We start from the raw sequence: 24,375 nt of genomic DNA, 5'->3' as shown, positions 1-24,375 counted from the left end.
CAGCACTAATTCACCAATCGTGCGCCGAACCGAAAACCCCTTCGAAAAATCGAAGATTCCGAGACCCGAAACCCGAAAAATCAAGTGACGGCGTACAAATTCCCCATATTGCAGCTGAAGCGGGTTGCTCCGTCTCCAATCAAATCTCTCTCTCTCTCTCTCTCTCTGTAATTCAATTCCTTCCAAAATCAAATTGCTTCTTGTCTCGTTGATAAAACGAAGGTCAAGGTTTTCCAAATTTCTCCCCCTTCCCTCCTTCTCCATGTCTCTCTAGAATTTCAAATTCCGGAGTGGTAGGTTGCTCCCCATTTTTTTCTTACCCGTTAGGGTTCAAGTGAGAGTTAGGAGTTGGGATTTAGGGTTTCTAGTAATTAGCAATAAGGAAGATGTATGCTGATCGAGAGGGATCTGATAACAAGTTGTCCGCAAAGGACCGCCTCATTGGCAGCTTCAGGGATGACTCTGGTCGCCGTAGACAAATAGCCGGAAAGAGGTTCGCTTTCTCTTCCTTACCCTTTTCTTGTTTTTTGAAGAATAAATTGATGCCACTGATTTCATGTGGTTGTTTGTGGATTTTGCTTTAGTTTGTACCGGGTTTATTATACGCTTGTTTTGGGTTTGAATTCTGTTTGTGAGTGTGATTTTTGTTGCTCTTTTGCTTTGTATGTTGTAGAATGGTTTTTGTGATGCGCTCGATTGATAGAAATGTGAATTTTTGGAGTTGGAGTTGTATGGATAGTCAAACTGGGTGGAAAATTTCATGAATTTGTTCTCGGTGTTGTGTTGGCAACTTTAATAGATAATAATGCTGATAGCATCCATATAAACAGAAAAGTTTGGATATTGATTACCAATACTTTAGTTCAAATCCGATACGATAATGCAAGTAACAGTCCACACCAGTTTTATATTTTCAAAATGCTGGATTACAGGCTTACAGCATTGTTGTCAACGCCATTTTTTTACAAGCAGCACTGCTATCAATACCAATAAAAAAAACTAAACAACTGAATTGGTGTTCATCTCCATTGATCTCCTTTTCATAGAAATGAGGACTCCTTACAAAGTAGTATATGGAATCAAATTTGGATACCATTTGACTCCTTGTTTTACCATTTTTCCTATTTCTACCACTTGACTCCACATCTTTTAGTACAAAAAGTTATTTTTTTTGTGTTTCTAGTAGTGAAAGTTGTGAACTCTTACTTACGTATGAATTAGATCTTTGATAAGACGGAATTGTGTGGCAACATTGTTAGCACAGTTGATTTTGTATTTGTTGAAATGAACCGATACAATGCGTGATAAGTCAGGTTCTCGTTGATGAATTTTGAAGATTTCAGTGAGAGCTCTTGTTGTGTTTCAGTCTTGATTAAATCATTGTGGGTTACAAAGATACTACATTTGATGTTGCAATTTGGCCTTCACCAGATGCTTTAACCCATATGGTGCATATACATCTTGTCCAGAACTTCAGAGGGTGCTGTCTGTTGAATAGTTACATTGTGTGAACTGTTAGTGTTTGATTGGACTAAGGGCATTCAGTGCAGAAAGCTTCATAATTGAGTTGATAGCATATCCTTTCGCAGGCAGAGACAAGATGACAAGTGGGAGCATGATCTATACGAGGATGATCCTCAAGTTTCAAGTATGGACTATGACACTTTCACCTGCAATGAAATCTGCAGCTATTGCTTTATGCCATTGAGTCATCTTTCTTTGGTTGCTGACTATGTGTTAATATCTTGTGAAGGTCGGAAAGTTGATGCTCGAGACCTTCGATTGAAGCTTCAAAGGAAAGTTTTCAAAAATAGTGGAACTCAATCCATTTCAGGTGTAAGGGACCTACGCGAAAGGCTATCTGGTACTATGAATCCACAACCAATGAACACTGATCCACCAAAACCGAAATTGGAGGCTGCCAAACCAGCCAGGAGAAGTATTGCTGTTGGCACCCCTGCAGCAGAGAGTAAAAAAGTTGCCAACCCAGCTTCTAGAAAGAAGGCTTCACAGAAGGCATGAAGTGTTTTATTTCTTTAAATTTCATACCAGCAACTAATCACACACATACTTACACTGGCTATGTTTGATATTGCTCTCTACATGTTTGATATTGCTCTCTACATCAATAACCTTTAAATATAGTTAGGTTTATCTTTAAAACGTTGCTCAAGTAGAAAAAATTTAGATGTTTAAAGTGTTTCACCAAGAGGGAAGTTCGCTTACGGTATATAATATGTTGATTTGAGATGTGTATTGACCCTGCTTTCTGTTCCATATCTTTTTTTTTATTTCTATTTGTTTAAGGGGCCACAATGGGATGGGTTGGGGAATAGTGTGGATATAGCAGTTATTGGGTTGATTTTATAACATAGAATTATGAGCTTTTATCAGAACTTGGTTTTAAAAATTGTCTTAATGTAGAATGAATAATCGGTTTTAATACTTTATTTTAATCCCGAAAGGGTGGCCTGAAGGGTTGGACCTTCTAACAGGCTCCTTAATAAATAAATAATTAAGAATGAGATTTCTTTCCAATACTCGGCATGAGAGGAAGAAAGTCATTTCATAAAGTGGGTCATAATTGGTGGTATACGGGTATTGTTACATTGCAATATCTTTAAGTAGGCATAAAAGGAAATCATTTTGTTTCTTGACTGAGGTATTGGGTGTCAATGTTCCGATATCCCATCCTGTGACACACAAACACACATTCATTACGACAGTTGCCTCTTAATGTCATGACTCGTGCCTCTTTTGGTGCAGGCTGGTCCATCAGTGGATGAATTTTTGACATCCTTGGATCTTGAAAAATACTCCATCACATTTCAGGCAGAGGAAGTAAGCAAGATTACGTGCTTCTATTATTTATTTTTCCACCACCTGCCTTTGACAAAGTATTCATTACCTTGGAGTGCTCAATTCCATGTGTTTATACAGGTTGATATGACAGCTCTTGTGCACATGACTGATGAGGACCTCAAGGCTCTAGGAATACCAATGGTAAACTAAACCTTATTCCCAGATAGAATTCTTGAAACATGAATTACAATATCAGATCCGTTAGCCAATATATTATGCTTATTAGTTGTTTTCAGAAACTAAGAAATCCATATTTATTTTACTTTGAGTAAATTGTTACTGAAACTATGGTATGCTCTTGTGATTTGAAGTATGATAGTTTACTAGTTTAAATGTTGGTTTTGGGTGGGTGTCAGAAAACTTTGTACAGCCTCTGTTTCAACATGCAAGAGTGGTATATAAGATTTTTGAAGATATTTTGAATACAATTCATTTATTATAAAGCATACCATCCTTACAATAGTCTAGTGAAAATCTAATAGCGTTGCAGGGTTGAACAGTAGTTGCTTTCCTAACATCAGTTGGATGTCTTGGAGGTTAAAATCAAAAATGGAATTTCAAACACCAATTAGGGCTTACATCGATTACGTTGAGGACGTTGTTTGTTCGTTTGACCTGAAACTAATCATGTTACCTTACAGTTGTTTCAAACAGTGCAACTATTCGCTTTACTTAAATACAGCTTTTATAACGCTAGATCAAAGGAACATTAGTCTCATCATAGTTTATGTCTCAGTGAACAGACAGCTTTTATAAAATTCAAACAGTTCAACTATTTTTAAGTCTCCTTTTATTTCTGGTGATGCATAATGCAATCGTGACAATGTACAAGCAATTTGAGTTTAACGTTTAATGAGATGAGTTTCGGCTTCCCAGCTTTGAGCTAACCTTTTCCATCTGGGGGTTTCAGGGCCCAAGGAAGAAGATACTTTTGGCATTGGAATCAAGAGTATGACGTTTGAGGGTGGAGCCATTTCATTGCCTTATTTCATCATGTTAGTATGATGTAGCAGGTTTTATTATGATTGGTATCAACCTACCTGCATGTAACTTGATTTTACCCCTCTTACATTTTTTTTCCCTTTCTTTCTAGTGCGCATCGCTGTAACTGTAAGTGGCTTTCAACGTGCTCGTTATTGATATAAACCTTTTGAATTTGTGAGCTTGGAACAGCTGAAATTTAAATTTTAAGGATTTACCGTCTTTTCTCCCAAAATCTAACTTGAAGATGATATGTTCCTGCTACGAAAACCTTTACTACAGAATTTCACAGCTTGTATTCTGATGTTTTATGTTCTTAGGTGAATAATTGTGTAGTAATTTTAGTGCGGTTGCTATGGCAATTTCGAAGTAAGTCATATTTTGACCACTCCATTAGATAGGCTAAATAGCGGAAATTTTCTTTCACGCACTGTTTTTCACGTGTGAGCGGTTTAGATTTAACCAGATGAGATGTGTGTATGTCTCAACCTGTGCGCTTTTTGTGTTATGAACTTATGATGCGCAGAAGAGCATAATAGATCTTAATGAATCTGGAAAGGGAGTGTAACACTAACAGTACGCATTTCTCGGCCCTCAGAGAAAAGAAGGATATGCATTTCTTGGACACTTTTAACCTAGATTTTAAAAGACGCTAGCTGCTAGTCGGATGGTTAGGCGGGGGCCTAGATGGAGAATGCGGATTTGAGTAAATTTATTATATGTCATATAAATAAATGTCTACTTACACTTAAAAATACATAATTTTATTGGGATACATAATCTGCAAAATAGAATGACATATATATTATAAAGTATTAGAACATGATGAAAACATGGGGAACAAAGATATAATGTGTGTTCATTTAAGTATTCAACAAGTCTCTTACAATTTATTGAAAAAATAAAATGCAAAATGAAAGTCATCTATTTTATATCTAAGTGAGAGTTGCGATCCTTAATTTTCAAATTCTTAGAAATTAATCAAGGTAATGACCAACCGCCTAGGACCTAGGCACCACTAGGCGGAGATTTTTAGAATAACCCAACATCAAACGCAGAGGAGGATCCGATATCCTCATTAAACTAGTTTTATTCGCAATGTTGAAAAGCTCATCCCGTTTCTTGGAGGATCAAAGAAAGATAGTGATTCTATGTACACAACTAGGGTAAGGTTAGTTTGTCTGGTACAAATACAACTTTGTCAACTAGTTTCACATTCTCCATTGTTTGTGCCCTCCATAGCTAACAATTGTTTAATTTGCTCCTTCTTAAAATCTGAAATAAACTACAAGGAAGATTTTGGCGGATATTAACGCAGCGAATGCGTGAAAGATAGGAAATGCAGAAACAGAGATAAAAAGGAAAATATCCCTGGGAGGGAATCGAAACCTACTACGCCCTAACGGCTTTATCCTTCGAAAGACCTAGAATTCAGAAAGTAGAAGGGGCCAAGTGGGCTGAATGTATAAGGACCATGGCCCAATAGACTATTGGTCCTAACAATCTATGTGAGTTGGAAGAGAAAATCTAATGGCTCAAGGAGAATTTGATTAAGGATAAATTAGAATGAGAAAGAGTTAGAATCGGATTACTATTAAAGCTGTTTACTTAAATGTTTTGGAATTAAAATAAAAATAGTATTGATTCCATAAAGTTGTTTACTAATTCAACAGAATTAGAATATAAACCAGTATGATTACTAAAATTCCTTTGTCCCAAATCAAATATTTTATAGTTTATATGCCTTTTTTTTTTAATAATAGTTGATATAATATATAAGAGAGGATCCTTGCCGGATCATGTTTGTGAGGATCCCGAGGATCCCCCAATCACTTCCATTCATCGTATATCGTGTGACCAGTTTTCGTTAGGTATCGTTTATATTCAAATTTTTTTTTAAATAAAAAAATTTACAATGATTTCTAACCGCACGACATACGATGAATGGATGTCATGTGAGGATAAGAGAATCAGGTGGGGATCCTCACTCATAATATATAATACCAAAAAGAACTCAAATTGCATTTTTATTTCATAGACAAACTAAAATGGTTCTATTTATTCTTTATAAATTTAAGTATTTACTTCAATATTTAAATTTTCTCACTCAATTTATTGTTTCTTATTTATAACGTGAATGAGCTAGAAGGAGGTGAAAATAAATTGCTAGGAACATTTTCAATTTAACACTTTTCGGGATATATTTTGTTACATAATGTGAATGATTTAGAAGGAACTATTTTTACCATCAAATCCGAAAAACTTGATTCGCTATGAACTAAAGAGATCTTCACTATGTAAATTTTGTATAAAAGTAAATAAATGAACAAAAAACATGAGGAACAAGTAAAGAGTAGGAAACTCCAAATAACTTCATTAGAGTCAATATTTTACATCTAAGTACATCTGCCTAGCCATCATAACCTATCTAAACAAAATAGTCATACCCTAACTAAGCATCATATTATCAACAAAATAGTCATACCCTGACTAAACATCATATTATCAACAAAATATTTATAATGTGCCGAAACATCGTAATATTATTTAAATATTCATAACCTGCCTAAACATCATAATATCAACAAAAAGTAGTCATCCCTAACCATAATAGTATCACCTAATCAGTCATTAGATTTACAAAACCTTCACAATCTCCCAAATATGTCATCATGGCAGCTAGATCTGTAAACGGGTCGGGTTTATTGGGTTTGGGTCGGGTTCAACCCGACCCGTTAAGTTAACGGGTCATCCGAACCCAACCCGTTAAGCTAACGGGTCACCCGTTTCACCCGTTAACAATTATTATTATTATTTTTTTGCATAAAGTTTATTTTTTGTTATTAAGACTTTACTAAAATTACTAAAATATCCTCAACTAACGGGTCCTAACGGGTCTAACGGGTTGACCCAAAGTGACCCGTTATTTAACGGGTTGTTAACGGGTTCACCCGTTAGCGACCCGACTCGTTAAGCATCCACCCAAATACAAATATTAACGGGTTTGGTCGGATCGGGTTAACGGGTTGGGTTCAAAATGTCAAGCCTAATGGCAGCAAACAAGTCATAGCAAAAAACTAACAATCACAATCTTTGAATCATCACTTAGATGCCATTATGCATCCATGTCTGCAACAGAGTAATCACATATGCACTCTTTCTTTCGTTAGACATGCTGAAAATGACCCTCAAAAGGCACAAATTAAAGCTAAGAAATTTAAAACAAAAAGCAGCAAAAAAACGAAGCAGGACACGCAGCTCCAAACAACATACAAAATTAAGATAACATGTAGGAGGCATACCCCTACAAAAATTCTAAGTGATGAAGTTGTAGAGATATTTGGGGGAGATGGAGAAGAAGAGATGACCACAATGACTGCTCCAGGCTCCAAACTAATCAGAACAGAAAAATCCGTTGGGTTTTCTCATTTGACAACGTAGAACCCTAGACAATATTGGTAATGGCAGTTTTGATATGTTTTTGAAGTTCAATGCCAATTTAGACTTTCCAAATATAGGGAATTGTTATTGGCACTCAAAAAATCTCATTCTACACTCCTCACAAGTGTGCCTTTTTTTTTTCTAAAATTCTAAGTGATGAAGTTGTAGAGATATTTGGGGGAGATGGAGAAGAAGAGATGACCACAATGACTGCTCCAGGCTCCAAACTAATCAGAACAGAAAAATCCGTTGGGTTTTCTCATTTGACAACGTAGAACCCTAGACAATATTGGTAATGGCAGTTTTGATATGTTTTTGAAGTTCAATGCCAATTTAGACTTTCCAAATATAGGGAATTGTTATTGGCACTCAAAAAATCTCATTCTACACTCCTCACAAGTGTGCCTTTTTTTTTTTTTTTTCTAATTATAGAAAGTTTGGAAACTCCGCCTATGTACTTACATTGCCGGTCCCAAGCCTGGATAAAGGAGGAGGGGGAGGGCGTCAGGTAGTCGACAGCCGACACTCCATGATCACGTCGAATCCTTATGAAAATGAATTCAGAACAAAATTGCGCTAAAACTAGGGCGTCACCCGTAAGTGGCGCGCTGTGTGGCCCGAGCACAGTGATAAGTGAGCAAGGGTCGCTGTATCTCCATCGGCACCCGGATGCAGTGTTAAATGAGCAAGGGGGCCATAGTAACTTCTTTTCGAACGACTCCACTCAAAGTTGTTTGGGAGCATATGCTCCTATCAACTTTACACGGGACACACAAAAGAAGTACTTTGATCCTATTAGACGGGGGAGGGTGAAGAAGCTAGGACAGAAGGGTAGAGTTCAAGAGAGCAAAATGCGTTTAGGAACGTGGAATATAGGAACCTTAACGGGAAAATCTATGGAAGTAGTGGAAGTTATGGTGAGGAGAAGGATAAATATTATGTGCCTACAAGAAACTAAGTGGGTTGGTAGTAAGGCAAAGGATCTAGAAAACTCAGGGTTTAAACTTTGGTATTCGGGCACAAATAGAACGAGAAACGGTGTTGGCATCATCGTGGACAAGACCTTGACACAAGATGTTGTAGATGTCAAGAGGGTAGGAGATAGAATCATGGCAATCAAGATTGTAATAGGACAAGAACTTATCAATGTGATTAGTGCGTACGCACCTCAAGTAGGGTTGGATACGAGTTCGAAGGAGAAATTTTGGGAAGACCTCGGAGACTTGGTGCAAGGAATTGCTCAGACGGAGAAGTTATTTATAGGAGGAGATTTAAATGGACACGTGGGCAGGGAGACAGGCAACTATGGAGGTTTTCATGGTGGCCATGGTTTTGGGGAGAGAAACGAGGATGGGGAAGCTATCTTGGATTTTGCAATGGCATATGATCTCTTCTTAGCCAACACCTTCTTTCAGAAGAGAGAAGAACATGTGATCACCTACAAGAGTGGGTCGTCAAAAACACAAATAGATTTTCTTCTAATGAGGAAAGAGGATCGTATAACTTGTAAGGATTGCAAAGTTATACCAGGAGAGAGCATGGCTAATCAACATCGCTTGTTGGTGATGGATGTACATATCAAAAGAGTGAGACAAAAGAACAAGACTTGGAAGTGCCCAAGGACTAGATGGTGGAATCTAAAAGAAGAAAAACAAGCCATTTTCAAAGAGAAAGTAATCACCCAGTGTGTGTGGGATAGAGATGGGGAAGCTAGCCAAATGTGGGATTCCATGGCTAGTTGTATCCGAAAAGTAGCAAAAGAGGTATTAGGAGAGTCCAAGGGTTTTGCCCCACACCAAAAGGAATCTTGGTGGTGGAATGAGGAGGTACAAACAAAGGTGAAGGCTAAGAAGGAATGTTGTAAAGCCTTATACAAGGATAGGACTGATGAAAATGGTGAAAGGTATAGAAAAGCGAAGCAAGAGGCGAAGAAAGCTGTGAGAGAAGCTAAGTTAGCGGCTTACGACAATATGTATAAACGACTAGATACCAAAGAAGGAGAGTTGGATATCTATAAACTAGCTAGAGCAAGGGAAAAGAAGACAAGGGACCTAAACCAAGTGAGGTGCATCAAGGATGAGGATGGAAAGGTTCTTGCTACAGAGAACGCGGTTAAAGACAGATGGAGAGGTTATTTTCATAATCTTTTCAATGAAGGACATGAAATGAGTGCTTCTTTAGGGGAATTGAGTAACTCAGAAGAGTGTAGAAACTACTCTTTTTATCGTCGAATTCGGAAGGAAGAAGTGGTTGTAGCTTTGAAGAAGATGAAGCATAGAAAAGCAATAGGCCCAGACGATATACCAATCGAAGTGTGGAAAGTTTTGGGAGAGACAGGTATAACATGGCTCACTGACCTTTTCAATAGGATTTTGAAAACGAAGAAGATGCCAAATGAGTGGCGAACGAGCACTTTGGTGCCTATCTACAAGAATAAGGGCGACGTACAAAATTGCATGAACTATAGGGGTATTAAGCTAATGAGTCATACAATGAAGCTCTGGGAGAGAGTCATTGAGCATAGATTGAGGCAAGAGACACGGGTTTCGGACAACCAATTCGGGTTCATGCCAGGGCGCTCAACCATGGAGGCAATCTATCTCTTACGAAGATTGATGGAAAGATATAGAGATGGGAAAAAGGATTTACACATGGTCTTTATAGATTTGGAGAAAGCGTATGATAGGGTCCCAAGAGACATTCTTTGGAGGATTTTAGAGAAGAAAGGAGTACGAGTAGCATATATCCAAGCTATAAAGGATATGTATGAAGGAGCAAAGACTGCCGTAAGAACTCATGAAGGACAAACTGAAAGCTTTCCCATAACTGTAGGATTACATCAAGGCTCATCCTTAAGTCCTTACCTTTTTGCGTTGGTAATGGATGAGTTAACAGGATATATTCAAGATGATATTCCTTGGTGTATGCTTTTCGCAGACGATATAGTGTTGATAGATGAAACTCAGGAAGGGGTAAATGCAAAGCTTAACCTTTGGAGAGAAGAGTTGGAATCTAAAGGTCTTGGCCTTAGCCGATCAAAGACAGAATATATGGAGTGCAAGTTCAGTGCAAATGGAGGCCAAAACAAGTTAGGGGTGAGGATCGGAGATCAAGAAATACCAAAGAGCGACCGTTTTCGTTACCTAGGATCTATCTTGCAAAAGAACGGAGAATTAGATGGAGATCTCAACCATAGAATACAAGCTGGATGGATGAAGTGGAAGAGTGCATCCGGCGTGTTGTGTGACCGTCGTATGCCACTGAAGCTCAAGGGAAAATTTTATAGGACGGCAATAAGGCCGGCGATGCTGTATGGCACAGAATGTTGGGCGGTGAAGCATCAACACGTACACAAAATGGGTGTAGCGGAGATGAGGATGCTTCGTTGGATGTGTGGGCACACGAGAAAGGATAAGATTAGGAATGAGGATATCCGGGGTAAAGTAGGAGTAGCCGAAATTGAAGGAAAGATGAGAGAAAATCGGTTACGGTGGTTTGGACATGTGCAAAGAAGGCCTACTGACGCTCCGATTAGAAGATGCGACTATGGGACAGAGGTTCAGGGCCGAAGGGGTAGAGGAAGACCTAGGAAAACTTTGGAAGAGACTCTAAGAAAAGACTTAGAGTACTTGGATCTAACGAAGGACATGACACAAGACCGAGCACAATGGCGTTTTAAGATTCATATAGCCGATCCCACTCAGTGACTTGGATTTTCCAAGTCTCTAACCGAGAAGTTTTCCTCACTCAGGAAATTAAGGGAACACTACCTCAACTTACATGCTCCACTCACAAAGCTTCAACAAAAGAAAATTCAAAGAACTTAGCGAAGAAGGTTTTGGTGTATTTAACACAATACGTTGAAATGAAGGAAAGCTTATTTATTGATATCCCCGATAAGCTACAAATATGTACATATACATAAGTCAAAATAAACAAACAAGAGGGAGCCTTCACAAAGGTTGCTTAGAAGAAGTCTCAGCAGTCGGTAGAGCCCCAGAAAGAGAAGGCACCGGAGGGGGATCATTCGGAGCCTCAGTACTGGACAGAACCCTAGAAGGATGAGGCATCAGAGGTTGATCATTTGGAGCTTCATTACGCGATACAGCCCCAGAAGACGAAGGCAATAAATGCCTTTGGAATAAACCCACAAATCTCTGATGATCAAGTAAAACCTGACCATCAGATTCCTTCATCTGGTCAAGCTTCCTCTTCATGTTTGTAGCATAGTCATGTGCGAGCCGGTGCAACTGTTTATTCTCATGCTTGAGCCCTCTAATCTCCTGTTTGAGACTCATCACTTCAGCCGCCAATGATTCAACTTGGCGGGTTCGAGCAAATAGGCGTTGGGCCATATTAGACACAGAACCTGCACACTGAACACTGAGAGCCAGAGAATCCTTAACAGCTAACTCATCAGACCGTTTGGAAAGTAGTCTGTTATCTTTGGGAGTGAGAAGGTTCCTGGCCACCATCGCAGCGGTCATATCATTCTTCATCACGGAATCCCCAACGGTAAGAGGACCAGTAGGGGAGACGAAGGATGGACGCCATATGTTGTCAGGAGAAGGCGGGGCTGCCTCTTCAACAAGGTTCAAGTCAAAACGACGGTCAGAGGGGCCAGACATTTTCAAAGGTGTTGAAGAGAGAAGAGGTCGGACAAATCAAGATCTTAGAAGTGCAAGAATGGAGCTTCTACTGGTGGAGATTCAAGTGTGCTTTGGAACTTAATGCCAGCCTCTATAAAAATCTGCACTCGACGGAGCTTCAGAAATCGAAGAGGCGTTTGCTTTCTCAAAAGCAAGGCTGCTCAGATACCACGAGGGTCGATCTCAGAAATCGAAGAGGCGTTTGCTTTCTCAAAAGCTGGGCTGCGCAAAGACCACGAAGGTCGATCTCAGAAATCGAAGAGGCGCTTGCTTTCTCAAAAGCTGGGCTGCTCAGAGACCACGAAGGCCGATCTCAGAAATCGAAGAGGCACCTACTTGTCCAGCCTTGTCAGCACCTGTCACACGCACACTCAGCTTTGCGGAAATTATGGGCATTCGGTCGAAGACTTCTGGTGAAGTAGAAAGCACATGAGTCGTACTGTTCAATCACCCACTTCCCACACGCAACAGTAGCTCATGGGTACCACAGATAACTTTGCCAAAGTTCTCTGCCAAAGTTGAACACGTGAAGCTTGCAGCTCCCACTACATCGCTCTGACCAAGAAGGGTAAAAGAATAGCAAAGAAACAACATTAACAAAGTTTAGACACATAAATTTTGAAGGTCTAGCTACCATATTATTACCCACAAGGGTAAAGGAACAGTACCACTGCTGGATAATTGGAAAGTCCCTGTGTGTCAACCTCTGTGCTTCGTGCCAAGGTAGACTAGCAAACATGCCCAACCTTTAATCACATTCGAGAAAACACTCCCAACAAGATTGCTTGCTCCAAAATCGAAGAGGCACCGTCCTCCGAATCTCGAGAGCCAGACTCCCAACATGACTACTTTCTCAAAAATCGAAGAGGGTAAAAGAACAGTACCATTGCTAGATAATTGGAAAGTCCCTGTGTGTCAACCTCTGTGCTTCGTGGCAAGGTAGACTAGCAAACATACCCAACCTTTACTCACATTCGAGAAAACACTCCCAACAAGATTGCTTGCTCCAAAATCGAAGAGGCACCGCCCTCCGAATCTCGAGAGCCAGACTCCCAACATGATTACTTTCTCAAAAATCGAAGAGACACCGCTCTCCGAATCTCGAGAGCCAGACCCCCAGCATGATTGCTTTCTCAAAAATCGAAGAGGCATCGTTCTCCGAATCTCGAGAGCCAGATCCCCGATAGGATTGCTTGTTCGAAAACCGAAGAGGCAACACTTTCCCAACTTCAAGAGCCGGATCCCCTTGGATAAAGCTGTCTGTAATCTTCACACGCAACATCAGCTTTCCAGATACCACAAACCACTTTTTCAAAGTGCTCTGATAGCGTTAAAACATGTGAAGCTGGCAGCTCCCACTACCGTGCTATGACCAAGTAGGGTAAAGGAATAGCATTACTACTTGTTGTTAAGGAGACTCCTATATATGTCGACCTCCATCCCCAACGGACAGGCAGACCTGCAAAAATGCTCAACCCTTCCTCATATCTAAGAGGGCACTCCCAACGAAGCCTTTCGAAATATTCAGCTTTCTTTCCCCCCGATAATACCTCTGCAAACAAGCTATACTAGAGCAAGAATATCTCATATCATCAGGGTTAAAAGCAAGAGTATCCCATATCATGCTTTTTCCCTGTCTTTTCCTTTGACCTTGTTCTTACCTGCAAGACAAGGAGAAAGAGAGCAATCAGTCAGTACTTGGAATCAAGCTTCCAGCCAGGAACTGACTGCCTGGAACCCCTTACCTGATTATTTACCTGACATTGCTCTCGAGTACTCATCTTCAACATCTTATGCTTCCAGGGAAGATACCGCATCTGCCTGAGGAACAGATAGGGCAAGGGAGAAGGATACAAGGAAGCATGTGGAGACAAGCGTAACAGCACACGTGCCGATACATCCATTACTCTGTCAAAGCAAAAGTATCCCATATCAGCAGGGTCGAACGTACTCTAGATTTGATGGACTTGTTTTGACCCTCAAATTCTTCAGTCGGCCTTATACTCTGGAGGAAACCAGAAAACCCTCCAGCTCAGTTCAAGAATAAGCCTGTGGAAAGTTACTTCTTCAAAAGCAAAAGTATCCCATATCATCTCTTCTCATTTTCTTCTCTTTATCCTTCATGTTGCCTGCAAGATAGGGAGACTGTGAACAATCAGCCGGAGCTATGATTGCTTACCTTGTCTGTCACCTCTTTCAGCAGATCACCTAGCTCGGCGACTTGGGGGACTCCTACTACATGGTTTGTATCGCGCTTGACCAAGCCTGAAACTACAAGTAAGCTTCAAGTGAAATTGATACATTACCTTGTGCATCTCCACCAGTTAAAGATACCACCCCTGGATGGAGGAAGAGTACTTCCAGAGAAGATGCCTCATCTACCTATGAGACAGATAAGGCATGTCAAGACGATACCACACTCCGATACTTAGAAGTTTCGTGATTACGAGATCATTCTCCCACAATATTCTAATGTCATTTGTACTAAATCATTCACTTGTACTCACTAAATGAGAGCTTGAACCTATGTACTTGTGTAAACCCTTCACAATTAATGAGAACTCCTCTATTCCGTGGACGTAGCCAATCTGGGTGAACCACGTACATCTTGTGTTCGCTTTCCTATCTCTATCCATTTATATACTTATCCATACTAATGACTGGAGCAATCTAGCGAAGATCACAAAAAGCGACCGTTTTCGCTACCTAAGATTTATCGTGCAAGAGAACGGAGAATTAGATTGAGATCTCAACCATAGAATACAAGCTGGATGGTTGAAGTGTAAGAGTGCATCCGGCGTGTTGTGTGACCGTCATAGGTCACTGAAGCTCAAGGGAAAATTTTATAGGACGGCAATAAGGTCAGCGATGTTGTATGGCACAGAATGTTGGGCGGTGAAGCATCAACACGTACAAAAAATGGGTGTGGCGGAGATGAGGATGCTTCGTGGGATGTGTGGGCACACGAGAAAGGATAAGATTGGGAATGAGGATATCCGAGGTAAAGTAGGAGTAGCCGAAATTGAAGGAAAGATGAGAGAAAATCGGTTCCGGTGATTTGGACATGTGCAAAGAAGGCCTACTGACGCTCCGGTTCGAAGATGTCACTACTGGACAGAGGTTCAGGGCCGAAGGGGTAGAGGAAGACCTAGGAAAACTTTGGAAGAGACTCTAAGAAAAGACTTAGAGTACTTGGATCTAACGGAGGACATGACACAAAACCGAGCGCAATGGCGTTCTAGGATTCATATAGCCGACCCCACTTAGTGGGAAAAGGCTTTGTTGTTGTTGTTGTTGTTGTTGTATAGAAAGTTTGGAGTACCAAATGAGATTTTTGAAGTGCTAATAACAAATCCCATTAAAACATAACGATAATTTTGTAGTTGAAAAAGTTTCATTAAAAGGAGCAAAGTGCTTCCTTTGTTTACCATGTGTAGCACTTTTAGGAGGAAGCACCTCTTATGTGTTTCTTGAAAAATATTTTTTAGTACTTCTATTTCCAACAAAGAGCACTTTTAAAATATTTGCCAAACGACCGGTTTTTCAAACGGAAGTGCTTTACTCATTACAAAGAGCTTTTGAATCTTTTAGAAGCACATCTAAACAAGCCCTATACTTTTCATCTCTTGCCTCTCACACCATTAGAACAACAAAATTTTGAGAGGACTAAATTTCAGGAATAATGACAGAGGCCAATTAAAGCCTCTGCCCCCTTCCACTAGACTTGGAACGAGAGCATCAAAAAACCTATTTTACAAGATACAAATCAAACGAGCAACAAAAAGGAATCGTTCAATTGATATAAATCTGAATTTTTTGAAATTACAGTGCAGAACTAAGCTGGCTCCTAATCCTTCTAGCAAAACAAAAGCACTGCTACATCCTAAATAAATAACCAAGGAAATGCTTAAACCAACACAAAACAGGAAAGATAAAACCTATATATATGCTTATCCAGTAAGCATTTTGGCCAATGTCTAAAAAAATGAGTAAAACGATCCTACCGTGGATTTAAATCCAAAGCATGTACTCAAGAAGCTCATCTTTTGGTACATTGGAAAGGTATCAAACCGCAACCTATCGAAACCATAAAACTTTTGATACTTCCCTTCCTTATCACTTGGTCTACCCCCCCAAGGCCGCAAGAAACACGCATATATCACAACAGTTGAATTGCTTTTTGGATGTCTTCTGGCTCCTGCCAAAGTAACAGAACCGTGCTTCATGTCAACTATGATCAAGATGCTTTGTTCACTTTGGTCTTCCATGCTAAGTACTTCTTATTTTCTTGCTTGTATCTTCTCCATTCTCGTAGAGCTGCTAGGAGAACGTGTATTGAAACTGGCAGGAAGAAGGGCTGTACACATAGCACATTAATACATAAGAGAATAGCTGTTTATCAAACTTAAATTTTTAGTGTCCATGTAAACAGGGTTTGGCAACAAACCGAATAGACGGCAAAGCAGTGCTCGAATGAATAGTAGCTAACGGACATAATTGATGGATGAAAGAAGGCATCCTCTGCTAGAGATCTTGCTTGCTTAGAAGATACTGACAAAAAAGCACCTATCTGTTTGAGTTTTTACAAAACGTGAATAAACAACAAATGGTTCAACTGAAAACCACAAGTAAACCATGGTCAATAAAGCCACGGATGAGCATACCAGCTGAAACATCATAAACACCGCGTGAGGCATTAGTTTGAGCCAATTTTGCTGCTTCCAGAGAATACTTTACCTGCTCAAGTACACCGACCATAAAATTAAATTACTTATTCTCTTACTATGTTCAGAAACAGATTAGATTCACAAGTGTTCATAATAATAAACTGGCAATGTTGAAGAGTTAATTCCATCAGTGGTTTAGCACATTCCATCAAATAATATGTACAGAAGATCAATAGATGATATTCATCTTGATCAGTCACCTGCTTCCCAATCTCATCCTTGATGATCATCCTCGGCAATGATTGGACCTGCATGGAAAAATTTGTCACTCTCATACAAGGGAATCTGGCTGAATCAGAGAAACAGGTTCCTAAACTCAAGAGAAGTAAATGACAAGAGAACAAACTCAAAACATACCAATCTGGAAAGAGATCCAAGGGTTGTAGCACAAGAATGAAGATTAAAACACGTATGCATCCGCGATAAGACATCTAATTCCCTGCAGAAGAGTGATCACTAAGAATACCCTCATATTGAGCACAAGACATTTTGCTGAATGTAACAAAAAGAAACAAGATCTGTCCCTTGAGAAATTGATTCCAGTAAATAGCTAAGTTCTAGACAAACAAAAGATAGCATTTCCTCGAAGCTCAATACATTTTATGTCCATGAGTACCTACATCAGCACTGGTAACGCTGAACAATTTGTGAAAAGAATGTTCACTAATAATTGGTGTGTGGAAGCTGACAACTTCACATAATTTGCCTGATCTTTTCTTTTTGGCGGGTTTGAAATAACCAGAAACTTTGATTTATAAATTTCATAAGAAAATCATGCAGATATGACTATTTCAATAAGCATGAATGCAGCAAAATTTCTAAGCCTATGAGGTTTTTGACATGACTTTAATCATACTCTTGTTATCATACTGTAAAGCTTTTTGTTAACCAACCATAAGCTTTAGCTTCATCTACTCTGTCCGATCCTTATTTCACAAATTTCACATAACAAATCAAACACATGTTATGTTTAGGGCGGGTGCTATCCACACCCCTTTTTACTCCCACACACCCCATGTTAATTTCTGTCCTTTAATCTTCTTCAATTCATTTGATCCGACGGCCAAAACTTGAGCAGTGTGTGTGGATAATACCACGCTATTTTTATAAGCATGCATGCAGGAAAAATTCTAAAACCACAAGGTTTCTAAAATGACATTATCCAGAATGTTCTTACCATAGCGTGAAGCCTCTCTCACTAGCTAAAAGGCTGGATGTGCCTGAAGCACCAACATATACGTCATCAGATTTAAAACCAAAAAGTTGCCGGAACTGCCCCATGAAAACTTCAAAAACCTTCTGAAGATCCTGTTTCAAAATGTGCATGCATCAATCTCTAAGAAATTAACTAGAACCCATCTGAAGTAATAGAATATTGACTTCTAGTCATTTTGAGTTAAAAAATCGTTGAGTAGTTAAAAAATAATATTCTTTTAAACTTAAGTGAACAATAGAATAGAATAGAAAATAAAATCTGAAAATCATATCCGCTGTGGCCAGCCAACTTCTAAAATTGATGGGCTCAAACAAAAAAAATGACTTCCAGAAAAAGAAATAGCATATAACAAAACCGAAGTAATCATACTAATGCCAGTACTATTAAAGTTTCTGCACTCTAACATTCCCATCTATGTATGTAATTAATACAAAAGTCAATCACTTACCTTTATGACGGGACTGTTGATTAGCAAGTTGATGGGATCCTGATCGACTTACTTCATTTGTCTTACATACAGATTCTATTATGTATTTTCCTATGTATTTCTGCATGTATAAATTGCGTGTGTATATTGCTTATCATACACCAATAGTCTTTTATATATACTATTCATTGTTTTCATAGGGCGCAAATGATTCATTTCCTTGTGTGCTTTGAACATTTTCTTGAGAAATAATTTTGTTCATGTGCTAGAATTAGGAAACTTAAGATGTACAAGTACAATTAGCTTACACATGCCTTTAACATCTTAAATATCAAAATTAGGGAACCATAGTAAAAGAAATTAGATGGGTGATGTTGCCAATACCACTGACCTAATCTCCTCCAGTTGGTATTCCAATATTCTTCTTCAGTAAAAATTTTCTATGTTGAGCTTTCAATTCAACATGGCAGAAAATCAAGTAACATTTTTGAAATATTTCAAAGAGGTGGGTAAAATTTGATGCACTTGAACTTTTAATGTAACAATCCATATTAAAAAAAATGGACAAGTCATACGGTTGGACACATTATTAAATAAAAAGCACCTAACCTGATGCGAAATTGTATGCTTAGCAGGATGATTACTTTCTGAATCCTTCTGACAGGATTGGGGGTTCAAAACAATAACGCCTCCCCACATCTGTAACAGGGCAATCCTTAAAATCGGTCAGACCAAAAGATTTCACTAGACAAAATCAGAGAGCACTAGATTTAAAAGATGGTGAAGGCATGATAACTAACTGGAGATATAAAGCTATTTGTCTTTGAAATCTCTCCATCTGGAAGCTGCAGGAGAAGAGGGCACTCCTTTTCAGACGGTATATATCTGACAACAAATTGAAGGGGCAAATGAACATATTGAATGGGGGGAAAGGAAGAAAGGAAAAACTGACTTTGGGAGTTGTGAAAGAGGAAGGCGAAATACAACTATGCAGTGCAAAAAGGATTGAGTTAGAAATATACACCACAAAGTGCAACATCTTTGACCTCCCACCAGCTGCAATGGATGTATCCAAGTGCCACTCATTTGAATTCACCTAAGGAATTTAACAGAGACTGTTAACATAAATAATAACAGTAATTCAGCATTAAGAAGTTTGTATACAAATACACATAGGAATATATGTACACATGCATACTAATGGTCGCTTAATGTTTGTGCTCGCACACTTCGGAATTTAAAGAAAATGTAAGAAGTAATATGATTCTTTCTCTAGTAAACAATCATATCATTAGAAGTACGAGGCTTATGAAGCATACAAAGAAAGGTAGATCCTTGGTACTAAAGATGTAGCTCTCCCACTTGTCATCCCAGTAAGACAATGAGGACTTTGGCGTATGATATAACACCTGCCCAAGGGAAAGAACAACACAGTCAGATCACAATGTGATAAGATGACAACCTAGATTATCTAATACCACAAAATTTGATGGTATAATCATTTTCAAAAGAAACATAAAGTCAATGACCTGACTTTCCACGCTTATGTTTGCTACAGGTTTCATAGCCTCGATAATAGGGGCCAACAACGTCTTGTCTACGGTTTGAAAGTCCCTACAGGTTTAACCAAATGCACAATGAGCATACTTCAAGATTACTATTTGGAGCTAACTCCAACGCATATTGAAACACATACAAAATCATAATCACCTATGATCTATCAGAAAATGCAACTTAAATTTTACCACAACTCAGATTACAAAATCATCATTCGTAGTCAAAGCACCATAATTTATGAAACAATGAGCATATGAAGAAGCTCCATACCAATCGTAAACCCAATCACGAGGGTCTGCATTCAGCAAATTAAACGAAAGAACAACCATTCCATCAGCCCCAACAGGCATAAACTCCCCCTGAATCAAACCTTCCTCCTTCCCGCCATTCACAAACACTTTGGCAAACATCTCCGCCGCCCTCGACACCGCCTCCGCCTCCGAAACCCTGCCGGCAATCCAAGCGTGCCTGTACTTCCCCACCACTGCTCTCACCTCATGTTCCCTATTCACCACCACCACACTATACACCTCTCCACCCGAACCGGAACCCGAACAACGTCCAAACACAGACTCCAGAGCCTCATCCACCGCCTCATCGGTGCCGTCGAAATCAATGGCCTTAAAGGCGCCGCATTTCGTCGAACACGGACCGGTTCGGGATTGCAGACAGCTGGAATTGGAGTCTAGGACTACCGAGACCGTGTGGTTGGGGCTACAGGTGCCGCATTGAGGGGTCTGGGAGGTAAATTTGGTCATTTTGGTGAGGATGGAAGATTCCAGAGGGGTAATGGAGGATTCCCAGTCGAAGCCGATGAAGATTGCTTGGAAACGACATGGGAACAGAAGCGGATTGGAATCAATTTCAGCTGAGAGGGAATCGATTTCCCGAAACGGCAACGGCGCGCGGTAGATTTCCACGGATTTGTATATCAATGGGATTCCTGCAATCAAGTTAGAAATCAGCAAACAGAAATTGTAGAGAGAGAAAAGAGGAGAGAGAGAGAGAGAGAGAGAGAGAGAGAGAGAGGACCTAGGATGAAGGAGAAGAGGACCGAGACGGTGATGATCAGGCGCTTGAGTCCTGGCTTGGCTTTGCGCATCGTTTTGGGATCGAAGTCATCGGCTGGCTCTTGCGGTTTGGATGTTTGTGGGATTTCGCTGGGAGGGAGGAGAGGTTCTGTGATTTCTGCCATTGTTGTGGAGGCACTGGAGCTCTGAAGCTCTTGACTTGGAGTTGGAGCTGTTGGTTTACTGGATTCGAGCAATAGGGAGTCCAGAAATGGAGGTAAAGTAAACTCAAACGCGTCAGTCTAAATTGATAACTTTAAGAAGTGTAGTCGCAAGGGCCGTCTTAGCTCAGCCGGTAGAGCGCACGGCTTTTAACCGTGTGGTCGTGGGTTCGATTCCCACAGACGGCGTTTCTTTTTCATTTTTTTATTTCATTTTTTTATTTTCCGAGTTTTTATTTGGTGGTTTCCTCTCTTTTTATTTGCCTAGTGATTTTAACCCTCTTAGTTTCGCCTTCTTTTTGTTAAGAGAAGTGCGGTGCATGACATGCATTGTACGAAATTAAGTGTTAGAAGTGTATACTATAAAAATCTTCTTTAAAATTTTATTATGCTCCGTTGTATGGCATGCACCGATTAAATAAAACCTTAAAATATGCTGCAAAAAGTTCAATGGCTACAAATATAGTGTATATTATACATTGGTGTGGATACTAGAAAATCTCAGTTTTTGCAAACATTCCAATTCAGAAGTCAATTTTTTGTTTCATCCAATTTCTCAGCCATTTTCTTTGCTTCAGCTTCTCCCTTAGCAACCCTTTCAGCTTGACTTCCAGAAAACTTCTTCCTAAAGAACTCCACATCTTCATCTTTATGCGAAACAAGAAGTCGAAAACAATTATAAAAAACTTCGAAAACCGAAGAAATGGATACAAAAGATTATACATGAAGAAATATGTACTACCAATTCTTTGAACAAAGGCTCTGGTGTCTCAATCTTGTGAACAGCAGGTAATATCCAAAGGCTTTCTTGCCCTTTCAACATCCTTATCGCAAAGCAAAAACTGATTTTCGGTTGGCAAATTGAGCTGTTTTAGCACCTGTTGGACATGAAAAGCAAAATTACCAAGGTGGTAAATATTGAGTGAAATATTTTGTTTGTCATAATCGATGCAAGACATATTTTCCGTACCTTGAGAGAAAATGAAGGCATGAAAGGTTCCAGCAAGCACGCAAGAAGGTAAATGAGTCCTGCGGAAGCTTTGATGACAAGAGAGCAGGAAGCTTGATCCTGTTTGTATAGTTGCCAGAACTTGCTCTCCTGCATTAGATATTGGAAACCTTTATTCTTGAACGATTGATAACTCGAAGAAGAAAAACTGAGATTTTATGAGCTTACTTGTAAATATGTATTGCCTTCACTGGATACGCTCATTGCAATTTTCAGTGCTTGCTTTAGCTTGACCTATACATGTCGCCGATTGTGATATAATGTAACTTCTTAGTAAAACAAGATAGTGCAGAAAGGAATTGAGAGACTAGTTTTCAGATATAAATCACCTTCGCCATTGCTTCTATGTATTGATCAACATATATACCGATTCTCTCTGCCAATATTTTCGTCAAAGAATGTGATTCCGCCCCAGAAGCATCAGGAATAATAGATCCATATCCTTGTCCTGCAGGAAAAGGTGAAAGTTTACATGAATGCCAAAATGCAAGAGAGAGCAGACCACAGTACATAAATTTGATTGTGGTATGAAAACGTTAAATATAGAAACAGAAGTATAAGTTGAAACTTTAAATAATCAAACTTTTGTGAAGATATTCTCACGCACTTATGCATCATGTATTCTGTAACGCTAATGCTCTTCATCAGTGTCCAATTCTCTCCGGTTCCAAGAAGCGTACATGGAAACATAACCTGGAATCATTATGTCTTTACTTTGGTTTTGTTTATTAGTTGTTTTAGGATGGATGAATGTTAGCATACGGAAGGGAGAAAGAGAGAGGAAGGAATGTGCACCATTTTCTGTTTTAGTAGTCCATCTTTGAGAGAGCAAAGAGAGCTGCAGAGAGCAGAAAACTGAGAGCAGAAAAGAAGAAGAAGGTGCTCTTCTTTTTGGTTAGCAATCATCCATCATAGTTATTGTTGTAATAGCTTTGAGCTACATTTATAGAGAAGAAATTATTCATTATATTTCTTTCTCTATTTGTTTCTGTGGTGTGTGAGAGCTATTGGGTGTATTGGGTTATTTGGGTTGTGAGATTGCCAACACTTTGTAAACTCCCATTTGGTTGATAGTGGATTATTGGGTGAGCTCCTACTGCTCCGATGACGTACTCCAGTTACACTGACTATTGAGGAACCTCGTTAAAATCTTGGTGTCTTTAATATTTTGTTCTTGCATTTCATTTGATATATTTCCTGTGGGTTATCAAGAGTTGGTTCCAAAAGGTTTGGTGCTATCCTAGCATAACAATTGGTATCAGAGCACTGGTTGCTCTTGGGTACTGTCTAGTTGACAAAGATGTCAGACAGGCAAGATGAGAATCCTTTTGGAAGCAGCTCCGGGTTAGAAAGAACTACGGTGCAAAATGCAAAGTTCGAAGTGGAAAAGTTTGATGGCACAAACAACTTCGGGATGTGGCAATGTGAGGTCAAAGATGTGTTGGCTCAACAAGATCTACTTGCCGCTTTGGGAGAAAAGCCGGAAGCTATATCGAAGCCGGAATGGGAGAAATTAAATTTGTGGGCTTGCTCTTCAATTCGGTTGTGCCTTGCAAAAACTCAGAAGTATTTTGTGATGCGGGAGACATTAGCAAGTGTGTTGTGGTAAAAATTGGAAGACAAGTATATGACAAAGAGTGCAGAGAACCGGCTACACTTGAAGAAAAAGCTCTACTGCTTCCAATACAAAGAATGTACAAAAATGATTAGACACCTTGATGCTTTTAATAAGTTGATTGCCGACTTGTTAAATTTAGATGAGGATATTAAGGATGAAGATAAGGCCTTAATATTGTTGAATTCATTGTCGGACTCTTATGAGCATTTTGTTACCACTATTATGCATGGTAAAGAAACTGTGAAATTTGAAGATGTGTCAAATCCCTTGATGAATTATGAAATGAGGCATAGAGATAAAAATCATGATAGTACCTCTGAAGCTTTATTTGTTAGAGGTAGATCATCGGAGAGAAGATCATCTTCTAGTAAGAAAAAATCACAGTCTCGACCTAGAGGAAACTCTAAAGGTAGAAAACCTTTGGAAAGGGATGAATGTGCCTTTTGTCGTAATAAGGGCCATTGGAAAAAAGATTGTCCTAAATTGAAGACCAAAGGCAAAGAAAGTGCTGAAGCTAATGTTGCTGAGGTTGAAACAGATTTTTCTGATTTTGCTTTAACCACTTCCTCATCATTTGATTGTGCTACTAAGTGGGTGTTGGATACGGGTTGTACTCATCATATGACTCCTCACAAGGATTGGTTTTCAAGCTTGAAA

The 24,375-nt window shown here is 39.3% G+C and overlaps 3 protein-coding genes and 1 non-coding gene across 7 annotated transcripts; 2 read left to right on the top strand and 2 right to left on the bottom strand.

The window, feature by feature from the left end:
- Nucleotides 1-14: 14 nt before the first annotated feature.
- Nucleotides 15-4,078, top strand: LOC126587636 (uncharacterized). Of its 2 annotated transcripts, none has more exons than XM_050252717.1 (6): nucleotides 15-493; nucleotides 1,575-1,648; nucleotides 1,754-2,016; nucleotides 2,767-2,841; nucleotides 2,941-3,003; nucleotides 3,773-4,078. In XM_050252717.1, the coding sequence occupies exons 1-6, from the start codon at nucleotides 387-389 to the stop codon at nucleotides 3,815-3,817; spliced, it is 627 nt and encodes a 208-aa protein (XP_050108674.1). In that variant the 5' UTR covers nucleotides 15-386; the 3' UTR covers nucleotides 3,818-4,078. The 2 variants fall into 2 exon arrangements, with proteins under 2 accessions (XP_050108674.1, XP_050108675.1); XM_050252718.1 differs by having other exon boundaries at nucleotides 17-493; nucleotides 1,590-1,648.
- An 11,628-nt stretch (nucleotides 4,079-15,706) lies between these two features.
- Nucleotides 15,707-21,129, bottom strand: LOC126587100 (uncharacterized). The gene is made up of 13 exons (XM_050252074.1): nucleotides 20,893-21,129; nucleotides 20,131-20,803; nucleotides 19,833-19,917; nucleotides 19,623-19,712; nucleotides 19,326-19,399; nucleotides 19,104-19,188; nucleotides 18,913-19,002; nucleotides 17,838-17,968; nucleotides 17,018-17,099; nucleotides 16,861-16,908; nucleotides 16,598-16,670; nucleotides 16,381-16,484; nucleotides 15,707-16,290 (listed from the first exon to the last, which is right to left on the bottom strand). The coding sequence occupies exons 1-13, from the start codon at nucleotides 21,053-21,055 to the stop codon at nucleotides 16,171-16,173; spliced, it is 1,818 nt and encodes a 605-aa protein (XP_050108031.1). The 5' UTR covers nucleotides 21,056-21,129; the 3' UTR covers nucleotides 15,707-16,170.
- A 78-nt stretch (nucleotides 21,130-21,207) lies between these two features.
- Nucleotides 21,208-21,280, top strand: TRNAK-UUU (transfer RNA lysine (anticodon UUU)). The gene has a single exon. It is a non-coding gene; the product is annotated as a tRNA-Lys (tRNA).
- A 225-nt stretch (nucleotides 21,281-21,505) lies between these two features.
- Nucleotides 21,506-22,851, bottom strand: LOC126584990 (probable methionine--tRNA ligase). 3 transcript variants are annotated; one of them, XM_050249374.1, is made up of 6 exons: nucleotides 22,708-22,851; nucleotides 22,430-22,548; nucleotides 22,269-22,334; nucleotides 22,062-22,190; nucleotides 21,834-21,969; nucleotides 21,506-21,742 (listed from the first exon to the last, which is right to left on the bottom strand). In XM_050249374.1, exons 2-5 carry the CDS (start codon nucleotides 22,436-22,438, stop codon nucleotides 21,862-21,864), a joined length of 312 nt encoding a protein of 103 aa, XP_050105331.1. In that variant the 5' UTR covers nucleotides 22,439-22,548; nucleotides 22,708-22,851; the 3' UTR covers nucleotides 21,506-21,742; nucleotides 21,834-21,861. The 3 variants fall into 3 exon arrangements, with proteins under 3 accessions (XP_050105331.1, XP_050105332.1, XP_050105333.1); XM_050249375.1 differs by having other exon boundaries at nucleotides 21,506-21,738; nucleotides 21,831-21,969; nucleotides 22,708-22,807; XM_050249376.1 differs by having other exon boundaries at nucleotides 21,506-21,738; nucleotides 22,708-22,807.
- Nucleotides 22,852-24,375: the final 1,524 nt, after the last annotated feature.

This window comes from Malus sylvestris, chromosome 10 (assembly GCF_916048215.2).
Source record: "Malus sylvestris chromosome 10, drMalSylv7.2, whole genome shotgun sequence".
NCBI classification, from domain to species: domain Eukaryota; kingdom Viridiplantae; phylum Streptophyta; class Magnoliopsida; order Rosales; family Rosaceae; genus Malus; species Malus sylvestris.
Note: the sequence above shows the minus strand (reverse complement) of the source record. Positions and strands in the feature narration are given on the sequence as shown.

Excerpts from the sequence above, each read along its gene's own strand:
- LOC126587100 (XM_050252074.1), bottom strand. The coding sequence starts at position 21,055 with ATGGCAGAAATCACAGAACCTCTCCTCCCTCCCAGCGAAATCCCACAA. Across the intron at positions 19,189-19,325 it reads AAGATGTTGCACTTTGTGGT|ATATATACCGTCTGAAAAGG; the intron begins GTATATTTCTAA and ends ATTTGTTGTCAG. Across the intron at positions 17,969-18,912 it reads AGCATACAATTTCGCATCAG|GATCTTCAGAAGGTTTTTGA; the intron begins GTTAGGTGCTTT and ends ATTTTGAAACAG.
- LOC126584990 (XM_050249374.1), bottom strand. Across the intron at positions 22,191-22,268 it reads AAGGCAATACATATTTACAA|GAGAGCAAGTTCTGGCAACT; the intron begins GTAAGCTCATAA and ends TATCTAATGCAG. Across the intron at positions 21,970-22,061 it reads TGCCTTCATTTTCTCTCAAG|GTGCTAAAACAGCTCAATTT; the intron begins GTACGGAAAATA and ends CATGTCCAACAG.
- LOC126587636 (XM_050252717.1), top strand. The coding sequence starts at position 387 with ATGTATGCTGATCGAGAGGGATCTGATAACAAGTTGTCCGCAAAGGAC. Across the intron at positions 1,649-1,753 it reads GGATGATCCTCAAGTTTCAA|GTCGGAAAGTTGATGCTCGA; the intron begins GTATGGACTATG and ends TATCTTGTGAAG. Across the intron at positions 3,004-3,772 it reads AGGCTCTAGGAATACCAATG|GGCCCAAGGAAGAAGATACT; the intron begins GTAAACTAAACC and ends TGGGGGTTTCAG.